Below are 25,546 nucleotides of genomic sequence, written 5' to 3'. Positions count from 1 at the left end.
TAATCCTGTAGCAAGACTGACCATACAGAAAACTGCCTGAGAAAAGTAGAAAAACACTTTGCTCTAGCTTGGGGATTGGGAAGGTGGCATGAAGGACAAAAAGTGGGTTTGGCCCTCTGCTTCAAACAAAGCTTTGCTTTTTGTGTTCTGTATATAGGGATTCTCCATAAGATGGAGTTAGATAATGGCCTTCATTACAGAAAAAGTAAGGCCAACACCAAAGTCCTTGCTGGTGTAGCTGTATTCCTCTGGGAAAACTAAAATGCAGCCAGCCAGGCCCAATTTGAAGAAGAAAATCCAGACCCTGTTGGAATAAGGTCTTAAAAATCACTTCCTCTTTTAGTAAAGTACAGGATTCCCTACCCCTTAAGGCAATTGAGTTCTGTGAAATTGTGCTAAACAATGGTAAACAACAGTATCCCTCAAGATATGAATCCAAAATACACGCATGTGTTAACACGGACAGTTTCCAATTAACTAAGCCTGAACCCATTTAAGATTTTACTACCCATTTTACACTCTGAAAGTATTGATTCCAGACATAGGTGCCCATATTTCATTTGTTCTCTGTTACTATCTACATTACCTGTGTCTCCCCATCCTGTTATGTAACAATTGGAGGTGGTTTTCTGTGGCCTCTCCCTCCGGAATGGCAAACAGGCTGGCAAGACGTGGCTGCTAAATCGGACACATTGCTCATCTGGTCCTTCTAATCTAACCAGGGCAATGTCGTAGTCACTGCTGTCAGGTCGATACTCCCGATGAATCACAATCTGCTGGACTCCAATTTCTTCTTCAAATTCATCTGGCACCAGAGTATGATAATCACCAACCCGAACAGCATAGCTCCTTGTGCTGTTACCATACCTAAGAGTCAGAGAGCTAGTAAGAGGCTGCAAATGGACATGTTGGGAGGGAAGGTTAATAGAGACGCTCAAGCCTTTCTTCCTAACCATCCCTTTCTGTAAGTTTACCCTTTCATAGTTCTCTGACCTCACCACCCTCAGTCCTATACTTGAAACCCATTTCATCATTTCACGGTTTAATTCAGGTTCCTGTGTAATTGTTTTCTGAGAAGGAGCAAATGTGAAGGACGAATGGAAAATACAGCTAATCATTAACCTGTTATTTCCCCACCATGATAAAGAATCAAAACAGGAACAAATATAGAGCAAATTTACTGTCTGTATTTGCTGTCTTCTTTTTTCTATCATTTCCAAGATGTTAGTTCATCACGAAGCTCTTTGAGGGCAATAACCATGGCTGGTCTAACTTTGTATCCCTCAAAGCACTTAGCACAATCCACTTTACTCTTTGTTGTGAACTGAATGGAAATCAAAATTCTATTTTCAGAGCAACATATATTCATTATATTCTCTCATCTCTTGAATCTGTCCAGACATCATCCCACTGAGACCTGGTTTAAATTGCAATGAAAAAACTAGTGGGGCCAAAGACTGATGTCTAATGGCTTTGAAGAAGTGTAGAGCCATAAAACTAAGGACAGGAGGTGGAGAGCCTCTCTCTCACAACAAGGATTTATCTGGTTCTAAATGTCCATAGTGCTGAGGTTGAGAAACTGCTTTAGGCGGTGCACCAGAATAAAGGTATATCAGTTGAAAAAACGAGCTGAGGACTATTAATTTTGTAAATACTGTTTCTACTTTAATTGAATAGTTTAAGGAAAAAAGACATACACATTAAAAATATCCATTCATTCATTCACTAAATCAATAAACATGCTGCATTCCTATCTAATGGGGCATTACTATTTTAGGTGTTTAAGATGCATTAGTGAACATAAAGAATCCCTGTCCTTGAATGCATCTTGTTTAAGCGAGGGAGACAGAACTATAAACTTATTAACAAATTGGATAGTCTGTTATAAAGTGGTGTTAACAGAGATTAAGGATATTGGGAGTGCTGGGGGACAGGAGGACAGAGTTGAGTTTGAAATTTGCTGTTTCAGGGATCCCTGGGTGGCGCGGCGGTTTAGCGTCTGCCTTTGGCCCAGGGCGCGATCCTGGACACCCAGGATCGAATCCCACGTCAGGCTCCTGGTGCATGGAGCCTGCTTCTCCCTCTGCCCCTCTCTCTCTCTCTCTCTCTCTCTCTCTCTGTGTGTGTGACTATCATAAATAAAAAAAACAAATTTTCCTTTAAAAAAAAAAAAATTTGCTGTTTCAAATCAGAAGCTTCGTGATAAACTAATATCTTGGAAATGATAGAACAATGAAGACGGCAAATAGAAGTAAAATTGCATGATTTACTATTGCCCATGATTGCCTATTTAAATACAACCTCCCATTTCCTCTTGTAAAATTACTGGATGTTCTAAGTTTCTCAAACACTCTACTAACTCTATATGGGGCTTGCAGTGTATAAAGTAATTTTCTTAACTATGTCAGCTCAAAAAACTGAACAATGCAACAAAGATGATATAGCTTATTCAGCCACCTATCATTGATCTATATTACTAGTAATTTCCCTTAATTTCCTGATTCTCCACTTCCAACCTTAGGTCATCACAGATCTTTAAAATTCAGGGTTTTTTTTATACATTGTTCCCAGAGAATATCCCTTGTGGATTTCACTTCAATATTTAAGTAAAGTGGGGCATTATTTCACATCCTGAAACAGTAAAAAGTAATACTCATAGAGAAAAATCAGATCTAAATATTTCTTACTTCCACATTTTATGTACTGATACTATATTATAAAAATTCAGTATGCCCAATTAATATATTCAGGCTTTAAAGTAAAACCTCGGGATCCCTGGGTGGTGCAGTGGTTTGGCGCCTGCCTTTGGCCCAGGGCGCGATCCTGGAGACCCGGGATCGAATCCCACGTCAGGCTCCCGGTGCATGGAGCCTGCTACTCCCTCTGCCTGTGTCTCTGCCTCTCTCTCTCTCTCTGTGTGACTATCATAAATAAATTTAAAAAAAAAAAATTTAAAGTAAAACCTCAATAAATCACCTCAAGTGATTTAATACCTTTGTGAAAAAAGAATCAATGCCAAGGGATGCCTGGGTGGCCCAGTCAATTAAGCATCTGACTCTTGGTTTCAGCTTAGGTCATGATCTTAGAGCTATGATACTGAGCCCTTGAGTGGGGCTCTGCACTCAAGGTGGAGTATGCTTGAGATTCTCTCTCCCTCCTCATACCTCTCCCACTTTGTGCTCTCTTCTCTCTCGCTCTTTAAAGAAATCTTTTTAAAAAAAGATGAATTGCCAGTGCTCCTTGAACGTCCTGCTGAAATGTTTCATGTATCTTTAGCATGGAGTTGAAGAAATTATCTCTAGCTCCACTGTCTAATACGGTAGCCAGTACCCACAAATGGATGTTGGAGTACTTGAAATGTAGTTAGTCTGAACTGAAATGTGCTAAAAGTATAAAATATGCAATGGATTTTGAATACTTACCATGAAAAAGAATACTAAACATACTGTCTTTATAAAGAATAAGTATTAAATATCCCAATTTTTATATTATATTTTGCAATGATATTTTGGATATGCCAAGTTAAATAAAATATAATTAAAATTAATTCGACCTGTTGGTTTTTTTTTTTTAATTTATTTAAATATTTGAGAGAAAGAATGCACAAGCAAGGGGAGGGTCAAAGGGAGAGAGAGAATCTCAACCAGATTCCCCACTGAGAGTGGAGGGAGCCCAATGTGGGGCTCAGTCTCACAACCCTAAGATCATAACCTGAGCCATAACATAAGCCATAACCTGAGTCAGATGCTCAACCGACTGAGCTACCCAGGTAACCCTTACCTATTTATCTTTTAATGTGCCTACTAGAAAATTTAGTCATATTTGTGGTTCACATTGTATTTCTGCTAGATAGCACTGGTCTAGAGACATAGTTTGGCATAAACTAGGCATCCTATTTTATTTCTTTAATGCAGTCTCTTACATTGCTTATATTTTTTAAGACTGAATTATGAGACATTCCCTTCATATGTGAACTTTCTGTATCCTTTCAGATAATTACATTACTGTTCACTGAAAAAAAAAAGTCACTGCACAATATTTTCCACACTTTGAAAGAGAGCTGTGATACTCTGTTAAAATAATCCTTGTATCTAAACTAGCCATATAAATATATTCTACATTATCTGAAAACTGGTCTTCAGCCAGTAAACAAAGAAACAAGACATTACTGCAACAAGGAAATTTTGTTCTAAAATATCCCAGTGTTAAAGTCTTGGGCAATACTGCCTCAATGTGTCACCTCATACCTGGATTTCTGCAAGTCTGTCCAATAGCCTTGCTGCTTCAAGTTTTAACTTTCAGTTCCTTCATCACACTGCAGCCAGAATGAGGTTTCTATCTGACAATATATAACTAACTCTTTTGTATACCCTTCAAGGGGTCTCCATTATCTACACAAATAAAGTTCAAATTCCTTAAATGAAATGCAAATTCATCCAAGAAAGGGCCTTGTTCACCTGATACCAGCCTGATCTCCATGTCCCTATCATTTTAGCTACTCGAAGAGGTGTCTCATACACCTGTCTCTATTAAAACTATTCGCAGTATTATCCCCCTTCCTATCCTAGTATGGTAAAAACTGATTTTATCACTCAAGTTTCAAGTCAAAAAAACCTCCTAGGAAGCTCTTCCTGCCCTGCCTGAAAACTGGCCAATCCTGTCTTTGTTTTTTTTTTTTTTTTTTTTTTGCTTTTTGTTTTTAAAGATTTTTATTTATTTATCCATGAGAGACCCACACAGAGAGAGAGAGAGAGAGAAGCAGAGACACAAGCAGGCTCCATACAGGGAGTCTGATGTGGGACTCGATCCAGGGTCTCCAGGATCACACCCTGGGCCAAAGGCGGCACTAAACCGCCGAGCCACCTGGGCTGCCCCTAATCCTGTCTTTGAACAATCCCAATAGCACTGTCATAGCATTTATAACAGTTTCTAAGACTAAGTTAAAAGATCCCAGTCAAAGGCTCCTTAAGTGTAAGGACCATGCCATGCTCACTTTTGTATCCTAGCAGTAGGCAAAGTGCTTGGCACAGAGCAGTCTTAATCAATGTGTGTTAAACAACTTCTTTTCAAAGACATCCACATCTACATACATACATTGTCATCCCTAACTTGTTGAAATCAGCGTCAGCTTCTCACCAGCTCTTATAACACCATCACTAAAGTTTCTAATACTTTTTTTTTTGAGAGCAAGAGAAAGCATACACGCACACTCAGGGAAGAAGGGCAGAGGGAGAGAGAGAAAGAGAATCTTAAGCAGATGATGTGCTGAAAGCAGAGCCCATCGCAGGGCTCAATATCACGACTCCGAGTTCATGACCTAAGCTGAAATCAAGAGTAGGACACTCAACAAACAGAGCCACCTAGGCACCCCTCTATTACATTTTAAATTACCCAAATATCTAGTGTTCTTGTTAATGCTGGCTACTTACCAGAGTCACTTATACCACTTTTAAAAATATAAATGTCCAGGTCACACAATCTCTAAGAGTATTAAATTAATAGGGCTGATGATGTAGGACAGCAGTAGGTGATTAAAATTCACAGTCAAGCTTGAGAACCACTACACCAAAGACTGAAAGGCACAGTGATTAACACCTGCCCCTGCATGCCTGGAATCTCACCAGGTGAAGTGAGCATCATAAGAGATAACATAAAGGTATCAGAACGCAAAACCCATACACATTTAATACATATACTGTGTTCTCAAATCAAGTAGATTTCAGCCAACAGTTTTGAATATACTGCAAAAGTAGTATGCTCACCAGTCAGGAGTTGATATTAAACTGAAAACAAAAATAAAATATTTACCTGAGAAGAAGAGAAAAAGCATCATTCTTGTCAAAATGAATCTATCAGTATCTATACCTTTAAAGTTGTCCCTTTTTAAAGAAATGGATCAGCTAAACCTAAGTGTGATTCCCACACTCCTTTCACTTCAATTATTCTTAGAAATAATCACACGCTCGGAATTTGAAAAGCATCCAACACAAGACCAGATTAGTTTGTTAACCAAATATTTGTCTTCTGTCACCTCTCATAGTGGGTGTGATTATATACTTCAAAGATAACACTTTGGCTGAGGTTCCCAATGTAATTATGGACCTTGAAAATATTTAATACAGTTCTAGACTTCTCAAGAAAACATATCAAGGAACCCTTTTTTTTTTTCAACATAAAAACTCTAGTTGAGCTTCTGTTCTTTTGACAGGCTTTATTATATCCAAAAATGCTTCTAAAACAAACATTTTAGGTTTTGGCTGACACACCATCATCCAGTTGTTTGTTTTGCTGAAATGCCTTCAACTCCTCCTCAAATAAAAACTGGATGAAATTGCCAGGCAAGCTTGAGCAAGAAAGTATGTGAAAGTAAAATCCAATGTCCCCATTTTTCTGAGATTCTAGAGTTAAAGAACAAAAAATCATTGGGATTAAAAATAGAAGAGTTAATTCGCGTTGCAGGGTCATATTCTTTATGGGTGTTTTCTATATAGATTCATCTCCTCAAAAACTATTTTACATTAACCTGTACACATCTACTACTACTAGAGTCTTTTTTGTGTTCTCTGGATGAAATTCAAAAAGGGATTGAAGTTTCTTCTGTAAATGGTTACAATTGCTTAGACAGAAGTGACCTTCTCTGTAGAACCTTGCATGCTCATGTATATGTGTTCAGAAAATGGTTTTAGCATGATTGATGGCATAATATCACTAAGACCATGTTCCTAATGAACTCAGATACCAGGTTATGATGAAGCATATGCTAAATACCTGACAGTTATGTTTTTAAAAAGTGACCCCATTACCTTGTAATTACAAAGATTTAGACATTTCTGATTTTCAGAACAACAATCTCTAGCAATTTCCAACTGCTATAGTGTTTCTAAGCAAAAAATAAAAAAAAAGATAAATCAGGTAAAGCTATATTCTTGATCAAATCAAATTTGCAGTAGAATTACAGAGAGAAGAGCATCCTTGTTTTGGATACATTCTTTCCTCCAAAATGATGCTTGTTACCAGAATAAGCAACTAAAAGGAATTAGTATGATATTCAGGAATTTTTCTCTCAATTATATTGCTGTACCACCATAGAGAGAGGTCATTTCATGATACTCAAAATTTAGAGTAGAAATACCAAAAGCAAGTAATTTATATTACAGAAGATTCATAGGGACTACAAAAAAAAAAAAAAAAAAAAAAAAACCTTGAATTTATCCCAAGTTTCCACTTCAAAATGCCAACAAGATATTGCATTCCAAAGTCTGCCTTGCATTAACACTAGGAAAAATGTGGAAAATGAGATAGAAGGCCTATAAACAGTGATTCACCAATTACTTCAGTTACTCTAATTATGTTGGCATAACAAAGTGAGACATAGCACAACATGTGAAAGTTGCAAACAAATTAGAAGTTGATTAGTGGGACTCTGTCAGCCTTATAATAAAGCAACCTTATCATGTAAAGAGACTACTGCACATAAAATGAATATGACAGGATAGTGGATCTGAAGTAACTACATTCTAATCTCAACCTCTCAGCCATCATTCTTAGATTAGTCTGACATGAGGATTATATAAAAGAATGACTCTAATGGCAAAACAAACATAAAAAGTTGTCGTCCCACAGTATAAAGTAGCACAGATGGCAATAGCAATCTATGCCTTATTCAGAAATAGCTGTTCAAGAGATGCCTGGATGGTTCACTCAGTTAAGCGTCTTCCTTCAGCTCAGGTCGTGATCCTGGACTCCTGGGATCTGAGCCCCACATTGGGCTTCCCACTCAGTGGGGAATCTCCTTCTCCCTATGTCTCTCCCCCTGTTCATGTGTGCACGCTCTCTCTCTCTCTCTCAAACAAATATCTAAAATCTTAAAAAAAAAAAAAAAAAGAAAAAGAAAAAGAAATAGCTATTCAAGAGCACCGCCCTATATCATCACTGCAAGAATTAGGCACCAAGGAAGGCCTGAAGAACAAGAAATCATTTTATAGCATATACAGAAGTCCAGTAGTGAAAGCAGTAGAGAAAGGAAATGAGAACTAATTTCAAAATATGAAATTTAGGTCCCTGACCACTAGGCCTTAAATGAGATTCCCAAGGGATGCGTGGATGGCTCAATTGGTTAAGCATCCAACTCTTGGTTTCAGCTCAGGTCACGATCTTGCAGCCCTGGGATCAAGCCCCTGCATCAGGCTCCATACTCAGAATGGAGTCTGCTTCAGATTCTCTCTCTCTCTCCCTCCTGCTCTCTCTTTCATTCCCTCTCTCTATCTCTTTCATAAATAAATAAAATCTTTAAATAAATAAATAAGTTGGAATCCCAAGAAATCTAAAAGGAAGGTAACCTCTCAGAACCTGACAATCCTACTTCTTCTTCTTTTTTTTTTTTTTTAAGATTTTATTTAGGCGCACCTGGGTGGCTCAGGGGTTGAGCATCTGCCTTTGGCTCAGATCACGATTCCAGGGTCATGGGATGGAGTCCCACATTGGCTCCCCACTGGGAGCCTGTTTTTCCCTCTGCCTATGGCTCTGCCTCACTCTGTGTCTCTCATGAATAAATAAATGAGATGGAAGAAAGGAAGAAAGGAAGAAAAGAAGGAAGGAAGGAAGGAAGGAAGGAAGGAAGGAAGGAAGGAAGGAAGGAAGGAAGGAAGGAAGGAAGGAAGGAAGGAAGAAAGAAGAAAGAAAGAAAGAAAGAAAGAAAGAAAGAAAGAAAGAAAGAAAGAAAGAAAGAAAGAAAGAAAGAAAGAAAGAAAGAAAGATTTTATTTATTCATGAGAGACACAAAGAGAAAGGCAGAGCCATAGGCAGAGGGAGAAGCAGGATCCTGCTTCTATAGGGCAGTCTCTGAATTCCAGAGGGAATCGATTTTTGCAAAGTTCAGTGTTTCTGATGATTAAAGGAGGGTAGTTTTAATCCACAGTCCCTGAACCTAGAAAAAAAAACAAAATTTGGAGCTTATTCTGAATCACTGAATCACTAGTAACTGTCCTTATGCCTTTATTAAAAGTAGCTTACTTACTTTATTAAAGCTTACTGCAATAAAAATGTGAGCTGTAGCCTCCTTAGGCACTTCAAAACAGGAAGTCTATGAAATCTGGTAAAGGTTACAGCCTAAGTCAGATGGATATAAAACACATTTGCAAAACAATTCTCTCCCTACACACATTAAAAGAATTTTACATTATATCTATAGCACATCAAAATGCTGCATATCATAATCTGCTCCTCTGCTTTTTAACCGACTGTCTTTATCTTATACTGAGCAAATAAAGGGAAGAAATTCAGAAATGACATATGGAAGGAATTATCTGTTGATCTAGGTTTAAGATATCACCATCCTCTAAAGAGTCCAACATTCTTAAATAGATCCACTATCTGGCAACTGAGCCCCCACTTTCATCATGCAACAACCATTTAGGAATATTTCCTATGTGCCAAGTAATATACTAGACACTCGGTTTATAAACAGAAGTGAGATGATTACTGACTTTAAGCAAGACTCTAGAAGGAGACAGGACAGGGGAGGAATAATGACATGTAAACAAACAAACCCAAACTTGTACCAAAAAGAAAAGAAAAAGACCTTCCAGGGAACCCATAAGTCAGATCAAAGTTTTCAACCTCAAGTAGAATTTTTGAATAATTTTTCTACTTTAAAACTTTAAGCCTTGAACTCTGATGTCTACAACTTTTAACAGAGACTTGAAAGACAAAGTATCTTAATCAAGAGGAGGATAATCTAAACTGAACATCCTGAGTTATTTTACCCAAACACTAAACCCTAAGACAGGTTTCTCCAGGTTCTCTGCAATTTCCTACCTTCTCTTCTCCAAGAATCAGTGGAATAGAATCATCCTGAATTTCCTACTTTTGATAATAATCATCTTTGATTCCCCTTTTTGAACCTGAACATAATAGCAGCCAACATTTGTTTTGAATTTTGCAATTTTTAAAATACTTTCACATGCTTAGCGGATCATTTGCTCCTCATGGTGGAATGTTACTGCCTTCATCTTATGGGTCGGAAAATGGAGGCTCCAACAAGCTAAATAATTTCCACAAAATTAAACAGTCAAAATCAGAGGAGACTGTGACCTTGCTCTCAATGGCCAGATCCAAGTTTCTTGTCACACAGTACCAAGTTCTAGTGATATCTGTCACAGCAGCTCTACCTTCTCTCCTTCCTTTTCTTTTCCATTTTCTGTCTCTATTATAATAGCCTTGTAATCAGTATCCCCCTAGCTCCTACCATTGTGAGTCTTAAATCACTGGGTAACACGGACCAACTGAGTCACTCCAAAGCATGCACGCAAAGATTTTTCATGTAATTTAAAGCTCATTCACAGACCCCTAGATTAATAACTTGGCTTTACCTCCTCAGATTTATCCTGTTATATCTGCAAATGACTCATCTCCTAAAACTCTTCCTCGATCACATTTCAAGGCTCAGAAATCTTCAGTGGTTTCACACTACCTAGTAACTGAAACAGAAATTCACTACCCTGACATTCCAAGCCTTTCCAGATTCTCTACTGAAAGTCCACTACCAAAACTCCAAATCACTCTCTTAACTAGTAACTGCCACCGTTCAAATACATCTCCTGTGTTTGCACATGATGCTTTCAACAATAGACATTAATCCACCTTCAGCCTCTACCAATACATGAGTCCAACCTCTGTGCTTGAACACACTTTGTAACAGAACTTACTTTTCCTCCCACATACAGCCCATTCCATCTCTGATTTGTCCTAATTTTAAAGAAATAAAAAATAGCTTGCTATGTTCAAATAAAAATGATCTCTCCTCCCATTAACAACATCCATGGTGTCTGAAGCCACAGGTAACAAATCTAATCCAATTCTACACAACCTCCTCTGTCTGTTTGCCTTCCCTGGTGTCCCATGTCACTTTTTCATGATGTGGCACTCAGAACTGAGCACAGTTCTCTCTGCCTGATGGTAACAATGCTTTGTCTCTGAGGACAGTAAGAACAGCAAGGCTTATCACGGCTGTCTTGCTGCCCACGACTCATGGCCTTTTGGACAACTGCATTACATCACTGACTGGTATGAAGACTGCAGGACTCTAAAACTCATGAGGTCTTTTTCACTTGTGCTACACTTAAGCTAAGTTTCCTGGAACTAAAGTCAGCATTTTACTTCCTCCTTATTCCACATTGCTTCTTAGAATCAGTCTATCAAGATTTTTTGCCATCATGGATCCTATCTTCTAACATGTGTCCCTCTCAATCTTCTGGCACCCCAAAATAGAATTAATTTACCATCAGTGTCTTTTTTCAGTTTAGTGATTAATAGATTGAATAGGACATGGATAAGTATCCAGTCAACTCCAATATAGTCTTCCTCATCATCATTCTTCGAACATCCCCAGATCATATTCTATTTCACTCACTTAGGCAAGTGGGTCTTAACCATTAGGGTTCATAAGAATCATCAGAGGTGCCTGATAAAAATACCAACTCCTGAGGCTCGGCTCCAAAGATTCAGTAGATCTGGAGTAGAGGCCCAGGAATCTGGATTTTTAACAAGCTGAATGTATCTAATATTGTGGTAGAAAGACCACACTTAAAAAATGATGCCCTAGGGCGCCTGGGTGGCTCAGTAAGTTAAGTGGTTAAGCGTCTGACTCGATTTTGGCTCAGGTTATGATCTCAGTGTCATGGGATCAAGCCCCACCTCAGACTCTGCACTCAGTTTAGAGTCTTCTTGTCCCCCTTTCTTCCTTTTCCCCCTCCCAGCCCTCTCATGCACTTAAATAAATAAATAAAATCTTTCACTTGTTTAAGATCTTTTTCTAATAAAGATATTTTAATTTTAATATGTTTAGATGTGTCAATTTAAGTTCTCACTCAAAAAATAAAATCTTTAAAAAAAATGGTGCCCTAAACTTTTTTTTGATACTCACATATCAGCAATATCAATGTCTCCCTCCTCTGGGTTCCTACAGCTACTTTAAAAACTCATAGAGACAACTGGGTGGCTCAGGGTGTGATCCCCCAGGGTCCTGGGATTGAGTCCCGTATCAGCTCACCACAGAGAGCCTGCTTCTCCCTCTGCCTTTATCTCTCCTCTCTCTCTCTGTCATGAATAAACAAATAAAATCTTAAAAAAAAAAAAAAACTCTTACAGCAACTATCCTTATCTATCTTACTCTCCACTCTATCTCTAGTACATAGCATATTCCTGGGAATATTAATTTTTTTGTTAAGCTAATGAATGAATTAATATGATCTTTATTGTCTGTGCTGTTCACATAACACATGAATGTATTAAATCCACGGATACAGGTGAACACTCACACTCAATTATTATCCCAGAAATGACAAAGGCTATGCAAAATATAGATCTGTGTCTCCTGCACACTTTACAAATGGAAAATTATTTCATAAATATTTATCAAAATAGATAAGAGGAACTGAATAGAGATCCTAGAGAAAAAAAAAAACATATGAGAACTTGGCATACAACTTAGTTAAGATAAATCATTGGGTAAAGAATGTAATGTTCAATAAAAAGTGCTGGTAAACTATCTATGAAAGTATTAAGTTAGACTCCTTTCTCATACCATATATACAACAATAAACTGTAAACAAATTAAAAACCTACACATGAGGGGCACCTGGGTGGCTCACTGGTTTAGCGTGTCTGCCTTTGGCTCAGGTCGTGATCTTGAGGTCCTGGGATCGAGTCCCACATCAGGGTCCCTGAGAGGAGCCTGCTTCTCCCTCTGCCTATGTCTCTGTCTCTCTCTCTGCATGTCTCATGAATAAATAAATAAAATCTTAAAAAAGAAAAAAAACCTACACATGAAAAGCAAAATTGTAAATTTTCTTAGTGAAAAACTAGTATCTTAATCATGTGGAGCTAGGAAAGGATTCTTTTAAATAAAATATAAAAACTTTTATCAAACTTAAAAAATCAACACACTGTTTAAGTGTTTATATTAAAATTAAAATATCTTTGTTAGAAAAAGATCTTAAGTGACGGGATATGTCCCAGATTGAGAAAAGGTATTCGTAACACACAACAAAGACTATGTACACAGAACAAATTTTTTAAATCAATTACAAATGACAGTCCAACAGAAAAATAATCAAAGGATATAAACAGGGCAGCCCAGGTGGCTCAGTGGTTTAGCACCACCGTCAGCCCAGGGCATGATCCTGGAGACCCCGGATCGAGCCCACATCAGGCTCCCTGCATGGAGCCTGCTTCTCCCTCTGCCTGTGTCTCTGCCTCTCTCTCTCTTTATGTCTCTCATGCATAAATAAATAAAATCTTTAAAAAAAAAGAATATAAACAAAGAATTCATGAAAGAGATAGATACTAACCAGGGAAATGGAATTAAAAAGAAATCCAAAAAGTCTAAGACTGGCAAAAATTTAAAGTGTTAATACCAAGTTGAGGTGGAGCTTACACATTGCCATGAGATATACAGATACAATTACTTTAGAAAATAAATTAATAGTGCTAAGCAAAATTGAATTACAACCATATTCTAGCAAAATGCTCCCACATATATCTACCCAATGAGACATAGAATGGATATCTACTTCAGCACTGTTTTCTCATAGTGAAAGAATGGAAACTACCTAACCATTAGTAGGAGAATAAATAAACTGTGATGTGGTCTTCTAATAGGAGTTACAATTCACAGGCGGTTAATGTGAACAAAATCTATATGGATAAATTATAAATATACAGTGAAGCCTTATGATATCACATATGGGAAAATATAAAACAACTTTTTCAATGACATGTTACACATTTTATATGAGACTTTTAATTATGACCATTTTCAAATACATAAAATTATAACAGTGAGCCTTCTGTACTTATCACCTTGCTTCACTAATTATCAATATTTTGCTGAGGATTGTATACATTTTAAAATACCAAAATTCATGCTGAGGAAATGGCAATGAGCCAGGCCCACAAAAGAGCACAGGACAAAAAAGGAGAGTCAGGTTCTACTGCAGGAACTGCTACCATGAGCAGTGTGACTCCTGCATGCTGATTTTCCCTGCATGGGCTCCCCTCTGAACTGGGAAGATTTTAGACTCGATTGATAAAATGTTTGGGACATGAGGAAATAGCCAGGATGCAACCTGACTTTCTAGATGGTACAAATAGAGAAATCTCAAAGACACATAATACCATGAAGACCCAAAGGATCAAGAACAATAAAAATTGCACTCTCTATTCTTGGCATTTATAACTAGATAATCTGAGGTCTCTTCTAGCTCTACTGGGCTATGATTTCACCTTCACATTTGTTCTTGAAGGAAGCACTAACATACCTGCCTCTCCTCCCAAAACCTATGGTCTCTGCTCCCGAAATAGAGGGTTTGCTTTAACACTGCAGTAGCAAGTAGCTTCCTGAGGGTTCTCCTCACTCCTGTTACCGCCCCCAGTTCCACAGTGCTGTAGGCATCAGTTAGGAAGACTGGTAGCCGGGCTCTGTCATCTCAAGTTTCTAGTATGCTACAGAGTAGGAATTGGATTGGAAGAACTGGCGATAAGAGCACAGCTGAGTTGTCTGGAAAGGACATACCTCTTGAAGCAGTGTGCCGCTGTAAGGACCCAGCAGCTACTCAGGAGCGTGGCCCCACAAAGGAGCCTCCCATCTCCATAGGAGGACTTAAGCCGGAGGGACACTTGCCAAGGCCAACCACCCCTAAGAAAAAAGTAAGCCACTTAAGTCCATATAAGGTAGAAAAAGCAAAGAAAAGTACCCATTAAAACAATGACTCAGGAGGCAGTATAAAAGGGATCCTAGGATATCAAATCCCTTCCTACATTGAAAATGGTGCCCTTACAACTCTGAGCAGGCCAAGCTGAAGATTTGCATACAGGTATCTGTAGGCATCCCACCTATCTCTGACATTCATGGAATCGAGTTGAATCTTCTTCACACTTCTTTCTTTGAAGCATACTTTCCCCACTACCTCACCTAGACAGCCTAAAGAAGTATTTAATAAGTAAAGTACTGGCTTTCTGTTAGTAAATACAACAAAATTTTTAAAAACTATATCAAAAAGAGTCAAGTCCAAAACAAATATATTCTAAATTAAATGAATTTTGTTGTTATATATATTTTTGACAGACTTCCTGTCAAATTAGTTTCTGCCACACAACTTTTCAGCAACATATCTATTTTATAAATCAGAGGGTGGTTACCTAAGAACATGCTCTATATAAAGTAAATGTAGGTCCAAAAAATGTGAAATTACCAGTGTAATCTGTATTTAATTTAGAAAATTAAATAAGTAAAATAAATCCCTTACCTAATAGTAGAAAAACCCCAATTTGTAATTCTGTGTATATAAATAATTCTAGAATATGGAAAATCTCCTCTGTAGAACCTTTTACCTTAAAGAATTTTTCCCACCAATGATCCGCTTCTGCCGACGGTGCAGTAATCTCAAGCCACAAACAGATGAGAGGGATTCTGAAACAGACAGAGGTTAGTAATCAGGCTATCATATTGCTGATAGTGGGGTAAAGACACCAGGGACACATTCTCCTGCTGCTTCCTTCTCCATTTTAAAATGTCTTTTCTCCTCAAATTATAGGATACTTTTTCTTATAATAAAAAGTAAAAGCCTTTTCATTTAACCAAGAATTCACAAGTAGACCAGGAACTTGATGAAGATTTCCATGTTCAGCTGTGACCCTGCCCAGTACATCATCCTATCGGTGCCACATCTCCTCCTCCGCTGATTTCAGAGACGTATTGGAGTGCAGGAACACTAAAGTAAGAGAACTGTAAAAGTGATACTTGTCTAAATTACTTGCTTTACATATATAACACTTCCAAGCCATGTATACAAAATGTACCTTAAAGGAGTAAAGCACATTCCCAGAATGGGATTCTGATCTAAATTCACATCTACATTTAATCATATAGCATATTAATATATGGAAAAGGTTTACGAAGCAATCTAAGCAGCATTTAAGGGAATACATTCAAACTTCCCAAGATGACAGACTCTATCAAGAGCATAAAAAGAAGAATAATTAAGAATCAAAATATATGAAAAGATGGTTACAAAAGAAAGTAAATAAAGTATGGCTATTTAAAAAATTTTAGAAAAGATGAGAGTTTCTATAGGGGTATTTTGGATTTTTGGTCAGGTACATATGTATAAAGTATAAGTAGATGTGTTTTTTTTTCTTTTTTTAAGATTTTTATTTATTCCTGAGAGAGACAGACAGAGAGAGAGAGAGAGAGGCAGAGACACAGGCAGAGGGAGAAGCAGGCTCCATGCAGGGAGCTTGACGAGGGACTCAATCCCAGGTCTCCAGGATCACGCCCTGGGCCGAAGGCAGTGCTAAACTGTTGAGCCACCCAGGCTACCCTACTATTTTTCTTTTTCTTTTTTTTTTTTTTAAGATTTTATTTATTTATTCATGAGAGACACAGAGAGAGAGAGAGAGAGACATAGGCAGAGGGAGAAGCAGGCTCCATGCAGGAAGTCTGATGTGGGACTCAATGCCAGGACTCCAGGATCATGCCCTGAGCCAAAGGCAGATGCTCAACCACTGAACCACCCAGGAGTCCCTAGATACTGTTTTTCTAAGTGTGTAAGAAGAAAAGGCTAGGAATTGTGCCAAGACCATGAAAATCTAGTCAGCACTAATATTCTCCCATAATAATCAGGTAAAACGGAACTCAATAGGGAATCAGCACTAGCTATTTCTTCAGAGAAAAAAAAGTTCAACAATGTATACCAAGATCATTAATCTGCCAAATGATTTCAGAGGCAAGCTGTCAAACTTTAATTCTCATCTCTTAAGGTATGAGTCCTCTAGATGACAGAGCAAATTATAAGATATTAGAAAAACATCAGTTTCAAATTATGCTCCAAGTCAGGTCAATGTATATAACACCAAAATAAAGAATGATGTAATTAATACTGAGCAAGCAAAACTGAAAGTTTACATCATTCTGGGGCAAAGCACAAGATTGCAAAAATGTAAAATCTATTTAAAGCTGTAAACAAATTTTTACTGTTATCCAAAAAAGAAAAAAAAAGTGAAATGAAGTTCATTTACTAAAGGATCCCATCAGATGACCAATAACCAATGGCTTGAGTTTGAGTCCCCTTAGAGGAATCACTAGGGAGATGCCCGGGTGGCTCAGTTATTTAAGCAGCCAACTCTTGATCTTGGCTCAGATCATCATCTCAGAGTTATGAGATAAAGCCCTGCATCAAGCTCTGCATTCAGTACCACGTCTGCTCTCCACCCCCCTGCTTGCACACTCTCTCTCTCTCTCTCTCTCAAATAAATAAATAAAGACTTAAAAAAAAAAAAAAAGAAGTCACTAGGTCTTGAGCCTCAACACAAAATCAATAGTTTAATAAGCCAGATTCAGTAATCCAGCTGGTCTAAGACGAAATCTTATTTGAGGTATGGTAGCATTGGAACCACTGAAAGGTATAAAAATAAGTGTTGCTACCACTCTAGGAATTTATAAAAACAAATGTATAAATAATGAAGAAATAAATATGGTATTTCATAATTTAAAGTAGGTTTACATAGGAATATAGTAAAAACATTTTACAATTATTGAATTTTTATGTTTTTCTGCTGCTTAAGAAATGACATAATCCAAAGAATTAGTTATATTCAATTTGTAACTATAGTTTAAATTACTGAAGGGAATTTAATAAGTTAAGTTAGTAATCAATACTTTTATATTATATAAGTATGCTATTTAATAATATTAATTATGTAATATGATTTGGTGAGCCAATTATATATGTGTGTGTATACATATATAAAACAAAGCAAAAAATGTTGTACTCTTCACACTCAGAAGGTCCTCAGACAATGAAGAATCATATTAACAACATTGTCTTTAAGCAATTAAGAGATGTCAGAAAATGAGAATGCTCAAATATAGAAATGCCTAAATTTTAGAAAATCCAGTGCTTCAAAACTGTGAACTTTCAACACACATAAAGAGATGATTTTTTCATAAAATGTACCCATAGTTTTCTACAAAATAGCTACTTTTTTATTTAAAGCATTATTTGTTTCATAAAAGTTACACTCAGCTTTCAAAGATTTTTCTATTTAAGGATAAAATGTTTACTGTATTATACTAAAAGATTATTTCTCTTTTTTTATAAGATTTTAATTAATTATTCATGAGAGGGTAGCTCAGAGAGAGCGAGAGAGAGAGAGAGTCAGAGACACAGGCAGAGGGAGAAGCAGGCTCCATGCAGGGAGCCCAACGTGGGACTCAATCCCGGGTCTCCAGGATCAGGCCCTGGGCTGAAGGTGGCACTAAACCGCTGAGCCACCTGGGCTGCCCTGAAAGATTATTTCTCATTTTCCTTAATGTCTTTAAATTTCAGGGAATAAAATCTACAGAAGATAATTTTTTTTTAAGATTTTATTTATTTATTCATGAGAGACATAGAGAGAGGCAGAGATATAGGAAGAAGGAAGAGAAGCAGGCTCCATGCAAAGAGCCCGATGCAGGACTCGATCCAGGGACTCCGGGATCACACCCTGAGCCAAAGGCAGATGCTCAACTCCTGAGCCACCCAGGCATCCCAAGATAATTTTCTTTTTGCAATTACTTTTAAAATCATCCTGGTTGTTTAAAATATTAGTAAGAGTGGAAGAAGTTCCTTTCTATGATTCATCTTTAAATTTTCATTTCTTGGTGGATGTGTTTGGGTGGCCCTTCAGATAAGCATCCTACTCTTGATTTCTGTTCAGGTCATAATCTCAGGATGGTAGGATCAAGCCTCACATTGAGCTCCACACTGAGCATGTAGCCTCCTTGAGATTCTCTCTCTCTCTCTACCTCTGCCTCTCCCGACCCTCCTCCCACTCTCCCTCTCTAAAAAAAAAAAAAGAAAGAAAGAAAGAAAGAAAGAAAGAAAGAAAGAAAGAAAGAAAGAAAGAAAGAAAGAAAGAAAGAAATTCTTTCCTTCTTATTATGAAGTAAATATCAATTCTAAACCTTCAAGGATACCAATAAGTTTGACAGGTTTATTACATCCAGAGAAAGAATGGTACAGAAACTGCTGAGAATGTCAAAAGGGCGTAATGCCAAATCCTGTAAATCCACTCCTGCCCCTGAATTCTGCTCCCCATGTAAACTTCATCCAGTCAAGTTTGTCAAAAACCACTGCCTCTAAATACAAACTCAGATTACATATAGTCATAGAAAGGGAGATTTTTGTTATCAAAGTACTGCTTATATTAATGATGTGAAAAATACTCTGACTAGTATAGGCCCCCCAAAAATGACTTACCTTTATTACTGTTGCCTGTTGCCTTCTTGCTAAAATAATCACAAATGACTCCTGCATCTTCGCTGTGGCGGCAGTTATGTCTTCCAATATCTTGTTTAATACAGTCATCCAGGGACCTCTCATTTCCTGTGCACTTCACATTATCCACATGGATGGGTCCTTTTCCTTCCCCAAAATAAGCCATGGTTCTTGCTCTGGCAGGGCCCCTGGGAACACAGCATTCTTGAGGATATGGAGAACCAGACAATCGTACATTTGAATACATCACAAGATAGAGTCTCATTCAATTAACTCTTAAATATTAAAATTAGCATCTATGTGTGCTAAAAAATACTTATTTCATGACTCTGTCAAAAAAAAGCTTAAAAATTATACCTTCTCTATTTTCCTACCCTAGAGTTTACTTATTGCATCCGTTGCTTCCTATTTAGCTTTTGCTGAGAAAGTCACATTTAATGGCACGTGAGAAACTCATGATAGTCTTAAATTCTAGTTTATGCAGGACAAAAAAAGAATCTCAAAATTTTCTTTTTTTTTTTTTAATTTTTTTATTTATTTATGATAGTTACAGAGAGAGAGAGAGAGGCAGAGACACAGGCAGAGGGAGAAGCAGGCTCCATGTACCGGGAGCCCGATGTGGGACTCGATCCCGGGTCTCCAGGATCGCGCCCTGGGCCAAAGGCAGGCGCCAAACCGCTGCGCCACCCAGGGATCCCTCAAAATTTTCTTAAGGAGCATAACATTCTTTTAAAGTTGATTAAAACTGTCAAGAAGATTATGAGGTTCAATAATAACCTATGGAGCTAAAAATTTTAAAGCCTACTTTAGAAATTGAAAAGTCTAAAAAAAGGAAATCAAAAAGTCTAATTTTTAAGACAGAAGGACAAAACTGGGAATCACAGATAGAAGGAAGACTTATTTTGGTATGTTATTTTGTTGCTATTGTTGTTTGTTTTTAATCACACAGTATTTCTTTTTAAATATCCAAACAAAAGCTTTTTTAATGAAATATTTCAAACTAATGCCATATTCAAAATTCAATTCCTGATAATTAATGGCAAAATTATGAAAGGTGAAGTTTTAAATTCTGAATCATAGGGAAATTATCCTTACAACTTCAAGTTAGGGAAAGAATTATTCAACAAGACACAGATGGTATACTTTAAATTAAAGGACTAATCAATTCAATAAAAATTAAGAATGCTACATTACTAAAAATCACCCAGAAAAAGGTAAAAGATAAATTAAAAGGTTGATGCATATATTTGTAATACATACTTATATACATATTTGTTGGTGAATACATCCAGTAGAGGCAACTATCATACAAAATAGAAAGAATTCTCAAAATTTATTAATTAAAAGAAAAATCCTAACAGTCCAAGAGAAAAACAGGTAGAAGACAAGTTTTAAATCAAAAGAAACTGGGACGCCTGGCTGGTTCAGTGGTTGAGCATCTGCCTTTGGCTCAGGGGGTGATCCCTAGGTCTAGGATTGATTTCCCCATCAGGCTCCTTGCAGGGAGTCTGCTTCTCCCTCTGCCTGTGTCTCTGCCTCTATCTGTGTCTCCATGAATAAATAAATAAAATCTTTACAAAAAAAAAAAAATCAGAAGAAACTGACTCATTAAAAATGACAATTTGGACCAGATTTCTCACATCAAAATATATTCTACTTAACTAAGACAAAGCTATTATACTTTCCGTATAGTTATGCGGGAACTCTAACAAAGTCATTTTGATATGGATTCTCTGAGAAATTCATTTGAATGGCTCCCTTCAGTGATGAGACCCAGCCTCACATGCTTGTGGTTGGCAGCACATTTACCTCAAAACTGGTACAGCTTAACTAGTAACTGCTACTCTGACATAAAGTGTAAATAAAAATAAGATTTAACCCATGATAAATTTTTACAGTCATGAAAGACCCCTGTACCCGAACAGATGACTCTAACGGTACTCTTAAAGTAAAATCTTTTTAATATAAAAAATATTTATTAATTATATAATTAATAAATGCTCACCGTATCAAATTTACAAAATAAAAGTATTTTAAAAATCCCAACAACACACTGCTAGCATTTGGGCATCTTCCCTTCCTGTATATCTTTATGGGGGAAGTACTAACTATAATTTTTACTAGTTATAAAAATTCATTGTAGGCATCAGAAGATCTCAAACTTCAGAGTACTTAAAAGGCCACTTGGTTGATTCTGAGTGTATTACTAGCGGGACTTAGCAATCTGTATTTTCCATAAGCCCTACATGATTCCTGTTCAAGAAGTTCTGCATCAAACTTTAACATGGGGCAGCTGACTCTTGATTTCGGCTCAGGTCATGATCTCCGAGTCCAAATATAAGTCTTTGTGGACAGCTTAGATTTCTTCCCAGAAGTAGAATTTTTTTTTAAGATTTTATTTATTTGTTCATGACAGACACAGAGGAGGGAAAAAGCGAGGCAGAGACACAGGCAGAGGGAGAAGCAGGCTCCATGCAGGGAGCCTGACATGGGACTCAATCCTGGGTCTCCAGGATCACACCTTGGGTTGAAGGCAGCACTATACCGCTGGGCCACCACTATACCGCGGGGCTGCCCCCAGAAGTAGAATTTTTGTTCAACAGGTATAACCATTTTTTTTAAGGTTCTGAATATATATTGCTGAATACAGGGCAAGTCTTTGGAAAGCAAGTTATTCATTTGAAATACATGTAATTAAAATGCAATTATTTAACGAAAATAGTTTTTTCTGTTTTATTTTTTGTATCATACATCTGATCTGTCTGGAATTTATTTCTGTTTAGTGTTAATAAGGGATCTAGCTTGATTTCTGTCCCTAATGTCATTGTCCTAATAACTTTTCCTACTGATTACGAGTACATAAGGCATTTCTTGGTCTTTATAGTTCAGTAACCCCAACCTTGGCAACACATTAAAATTACCTTTAGAAGCTTTTAAAATATAGCAAAACCTGAACCCATTTGATGTCAATTAAAGTAGAATTCTCAAGAATGGGGCTGGGCATGGGTAATATTATTTTAACTTTCAGTGTTATTTTAATCGTATAACCAAGGATGCTAACCACTTCTCTAGTGAGTATCATTGACTGCTCACCTGTTCTTGTGTACCATATGGATTTTCAGGTGAACTTCGAAATCAAGTCTCACTCTCCACCACCGCCATCCCCAAATACACCAAGAAGAATGAAAGATTTTTATGAAGACATCATTTAATAGATAAATTTCTATTTTGTCTATTTATCATGCTTTTTTCTCTGTTCTTTGTGTAAACTTCTGTTTCATGATTTGCAAGCAACCCAATTTTCTATTTTCATTCTTTTTCTAGTGGTTGGACATTCAGCATTCTTAATGTTTTACTATAATTTGTCTTTAAATTTTTAGCAAACATGCTGGCATATTTTCCTACCAATTTCAAAAATTATTATCTGTAAGCTTCCCTTGCTGTCACTTATTAGCTCTTCTACCTTTGGTAAAGATTTGCCCTTTTTCACATAGGTCTCTATTCTTGTAATTATTCCTAGTCATTTCTTTGTTTGTTTGTTTTTGTACCATCTAAGTAAGATTTTTTCTTTTTATTTTCCACGTAGCTTATAGGAGCTATTGCCTTTTTAAAATATTTATATTTCACATGATCACATTAATAAACACTAGTTCTAGTGTCTTTCCCCTTGGTTCTCTTGGGTTATTTAGGTGAAATATCATATTATTCTTGTAACAATTCTGACTTCCTTTTCAATACTGATACCTCAATGCTTAATGGTCGCAAGAACTTCAGACACAACTGAGTCATTGCAGTAAAAGCAGGCACCCTTGTTTTGTTCCTGATTGATGACTGTGAAATAAAGTTAAGGTAGGGGGTGCCTGGGTGGCTCAGTCAGTTAAGCGTCTGCCTTCAGCTCAGGTCCCTGGGTCCTGGGATCAAATCCTGTGTCAGGCTCCCTGCTCACCGGGGAGCCTGCTTCTCCCTCTGCCTTTCCCCACTGTTCATGTTATCTTTCTCTCTCAAGTAAGTAAATAAAATATTTTTTAAAAAATAAAGTTAAGGTAGCTTTATTTTATTCTAAGATTCCTAGTAGATATAAGGAAGGAATGATGATTTTTAAAATATAACTTTTCACCATTACTGACTGATCTATTTGTTTTCATTTATAGATGACACACTGGAATACATTAATTGAATGCCTCACTTTGAACCATTCTTATATTCTTGCTATAGACTCTCATTTGTTTAAATTTGTTTAAATACACCACTGGATTAAATTTGCTAATGTTTTGTTTAAATTTTTGTACATAGATTAATGAGATAGAGTATAGTTTTCTGTGTGTGTGTGTGCATGTGTGTGTGTGTGTACTTAGACTGGCTAGTCTTGAAATCAATTTATTTTAGCCTCATTAAATGAATGAAAAGATTTTCATTTTTTTCTCGCTCTGCAACAACTTACGTAACTTGGGAGTAACATGAATTGAAGACTGGTCAAAACTCTTGAACAAAGAAATCAGTCATCTCTTCTGTGATCATTAATGGGTTTTCTATCTACTTAGGTTTTCTATCAATTTTCATAATTATTTTTTTGTTGAAAATGTGGTTTCCCACATAATTGTCCATTTCATCTAGATTTCCAAATTTATTAGCTAAAAGTACTTCACAGTACTCTTTTATAATTATGTATCTGTGTTCATATTCCTTTCCTTTCCTCCGATGTTTACTTGTATTCTCTCTCCTTTTTCTGAGTCAGAATTGTCACAGATCACTTATTTTAGTAATCATTTTTAAGATGATAATGTGGGTGTGTAACGTAAAGCAATTTGAAATTCAAAAAGGCATATTTCAAAGAAAAAAATATTGTGCTCTGAAGTTAAAATCCCAGGTGATTCCCATCAGTTTGGGAAGTGAGGATGAGTGGAAGTAGAAAGTAAGTAATAGATTATGCTAAATGTCTTGATATTTTTCAGCAAGGAAAACTTACAGATAATAATTTTTGAAATTGGTAAGAGAATATACCAGCATGTTTGCTAAAAATTTAAAGACAACTTCTAGTAAAACAGTAAGAATGCTGAATGTCCAACCACTAGAAAAAGAATGAAAATAGAAAATTCAGTTGCTTACAAATCAAAAAACAAAAGGTTACAACAAAGAACAGAAAAAATAGCATGATAAATACTATAGAAGTAGATGACAGGTAGATGTAAACATATAGAAAGCAAAATTAGGCTCATTAAATAAAACAAAGGATGATTTCTTAGAAATTTATCAATTTACGGACTAAAAGAATGCACCATTTTTGATACATCAGCAAATAGAGAACATATAGCTAATAAAAGTACATGATTAAATAAAGACACTCTCAACAATATAGTGGAATCTAAAAAATTTTCTGTGACTATTTTTTTTTAACAATTAAGGACGGTGTCATCTTAAGAAAAAAGGGAAGAGACTTCCCACTGAGCCATAGGCATGCAGTAATTCACAGCAATTCAAAGAGATAGTAGATTCCAAAACATTAGTCTTTAAACTGGGTGTTAAGTGCTCCTGGGAGGAGAAGATGACTTTCCAAGGGATATATGGGGTTTAAGGGAATCAATATTCAGATCCTCAAATTACATGTGTATTCTCGCCTGAAGCTGGTCTTGCTGAAATCAAAATCAACTTCTCTTTCAAAATTTTCCTTCTACTACACAAAAGAAAGACATATTTTTCACTCATCCAAAATCCTACCACAATGCATTGCTCCAAGATTTAAAAGCCTCTCAAGTGGACAATAGAACAACTCAAAATACATGAGAGCAGTGAAGCCTCTTCTAAACAAGCACCATAAATCAATCCATCAAAGTTAAAAACGGGAGCTTTAATCAGCTTTTACTTACTATGTTTAGTAATTATTTATCACAGTTTTGTTTTTGTTGTCTTTAATCAGCTGTATACTAGAAATCATAAAAGCCAAGAGGAACCTTTCAGAAGGATTTAATTTCTCTTTCACTCTCTCCATGCACACGCACACACACACACACTTGCATAAGTATATATATACAAATATACTCAAATGCACACATTTTTAAAGCAAAATAACATTAGGATTCTGTGAAGAAGGAAAATTTTATATTTTATTTTTTTTATTTTTTATTTATTTATGATAGTCACACAGAGAGAGAGAGAGGCAGAGACATAGTCAGAGGGAGAAGCAGACTCCATGCACCGGGAGCCCAACGTGGGACTCGTTCCTGGGTCTCCAG

The 25,546-nt window shown here is 36.7% G+C and overlaps 1 protein-coding gene across 1 annotated transcript in view; it reads right to left on the bottom strand.

Moving 5' to 3' along the window:
- The window catches only part of PRSS12 (serine protease 12), a 78,336-nt gene that overhangs the window by 2,985 nt on the left and 49,805 nt on the right, over nt 1-25,546 (bottom strand). Inside the window, exons 9-12 of the mRNA XM_038581776.1 lie at nt 19,299-19,504; nt 15,391-15,469; nt 14,573-14,695; nt 587-867 (exon numbers count right to left, since the gene is read on the bottom strand). Coding sequence (XP_038437704.1) covers nt 587-867; nt 14,573-14,695; nt 15,391-15,469; nt 19,299-19,504 — 689 coding nt within the window. The remainder of the gene's footprint in view (nt 1-586; nt 868-14,572; nt 14,696-15,390; nt 15,470-19,298; nt 19,505-25,546) is intronic.

Source organism: Canis lupus, chromosome 32 (assembly GCF_011100685.1).
Source record: "Canis lupus familiaris isolate Mischka breed German Shepherd chromosome 32, alternate assembly UU_Cfam_GSD_1.0, whole genome shotgun sequence".
Classification (NCBI taxonomy): domain Eukaryota; kingdom Metazoa; phylum Chordata; class Mammalia; order Carnivora; family Canidae; genus Canis; species Canis lupus.
This window is presented reverse-complemented; position numbering and strand designations above follow the sequence as displayed.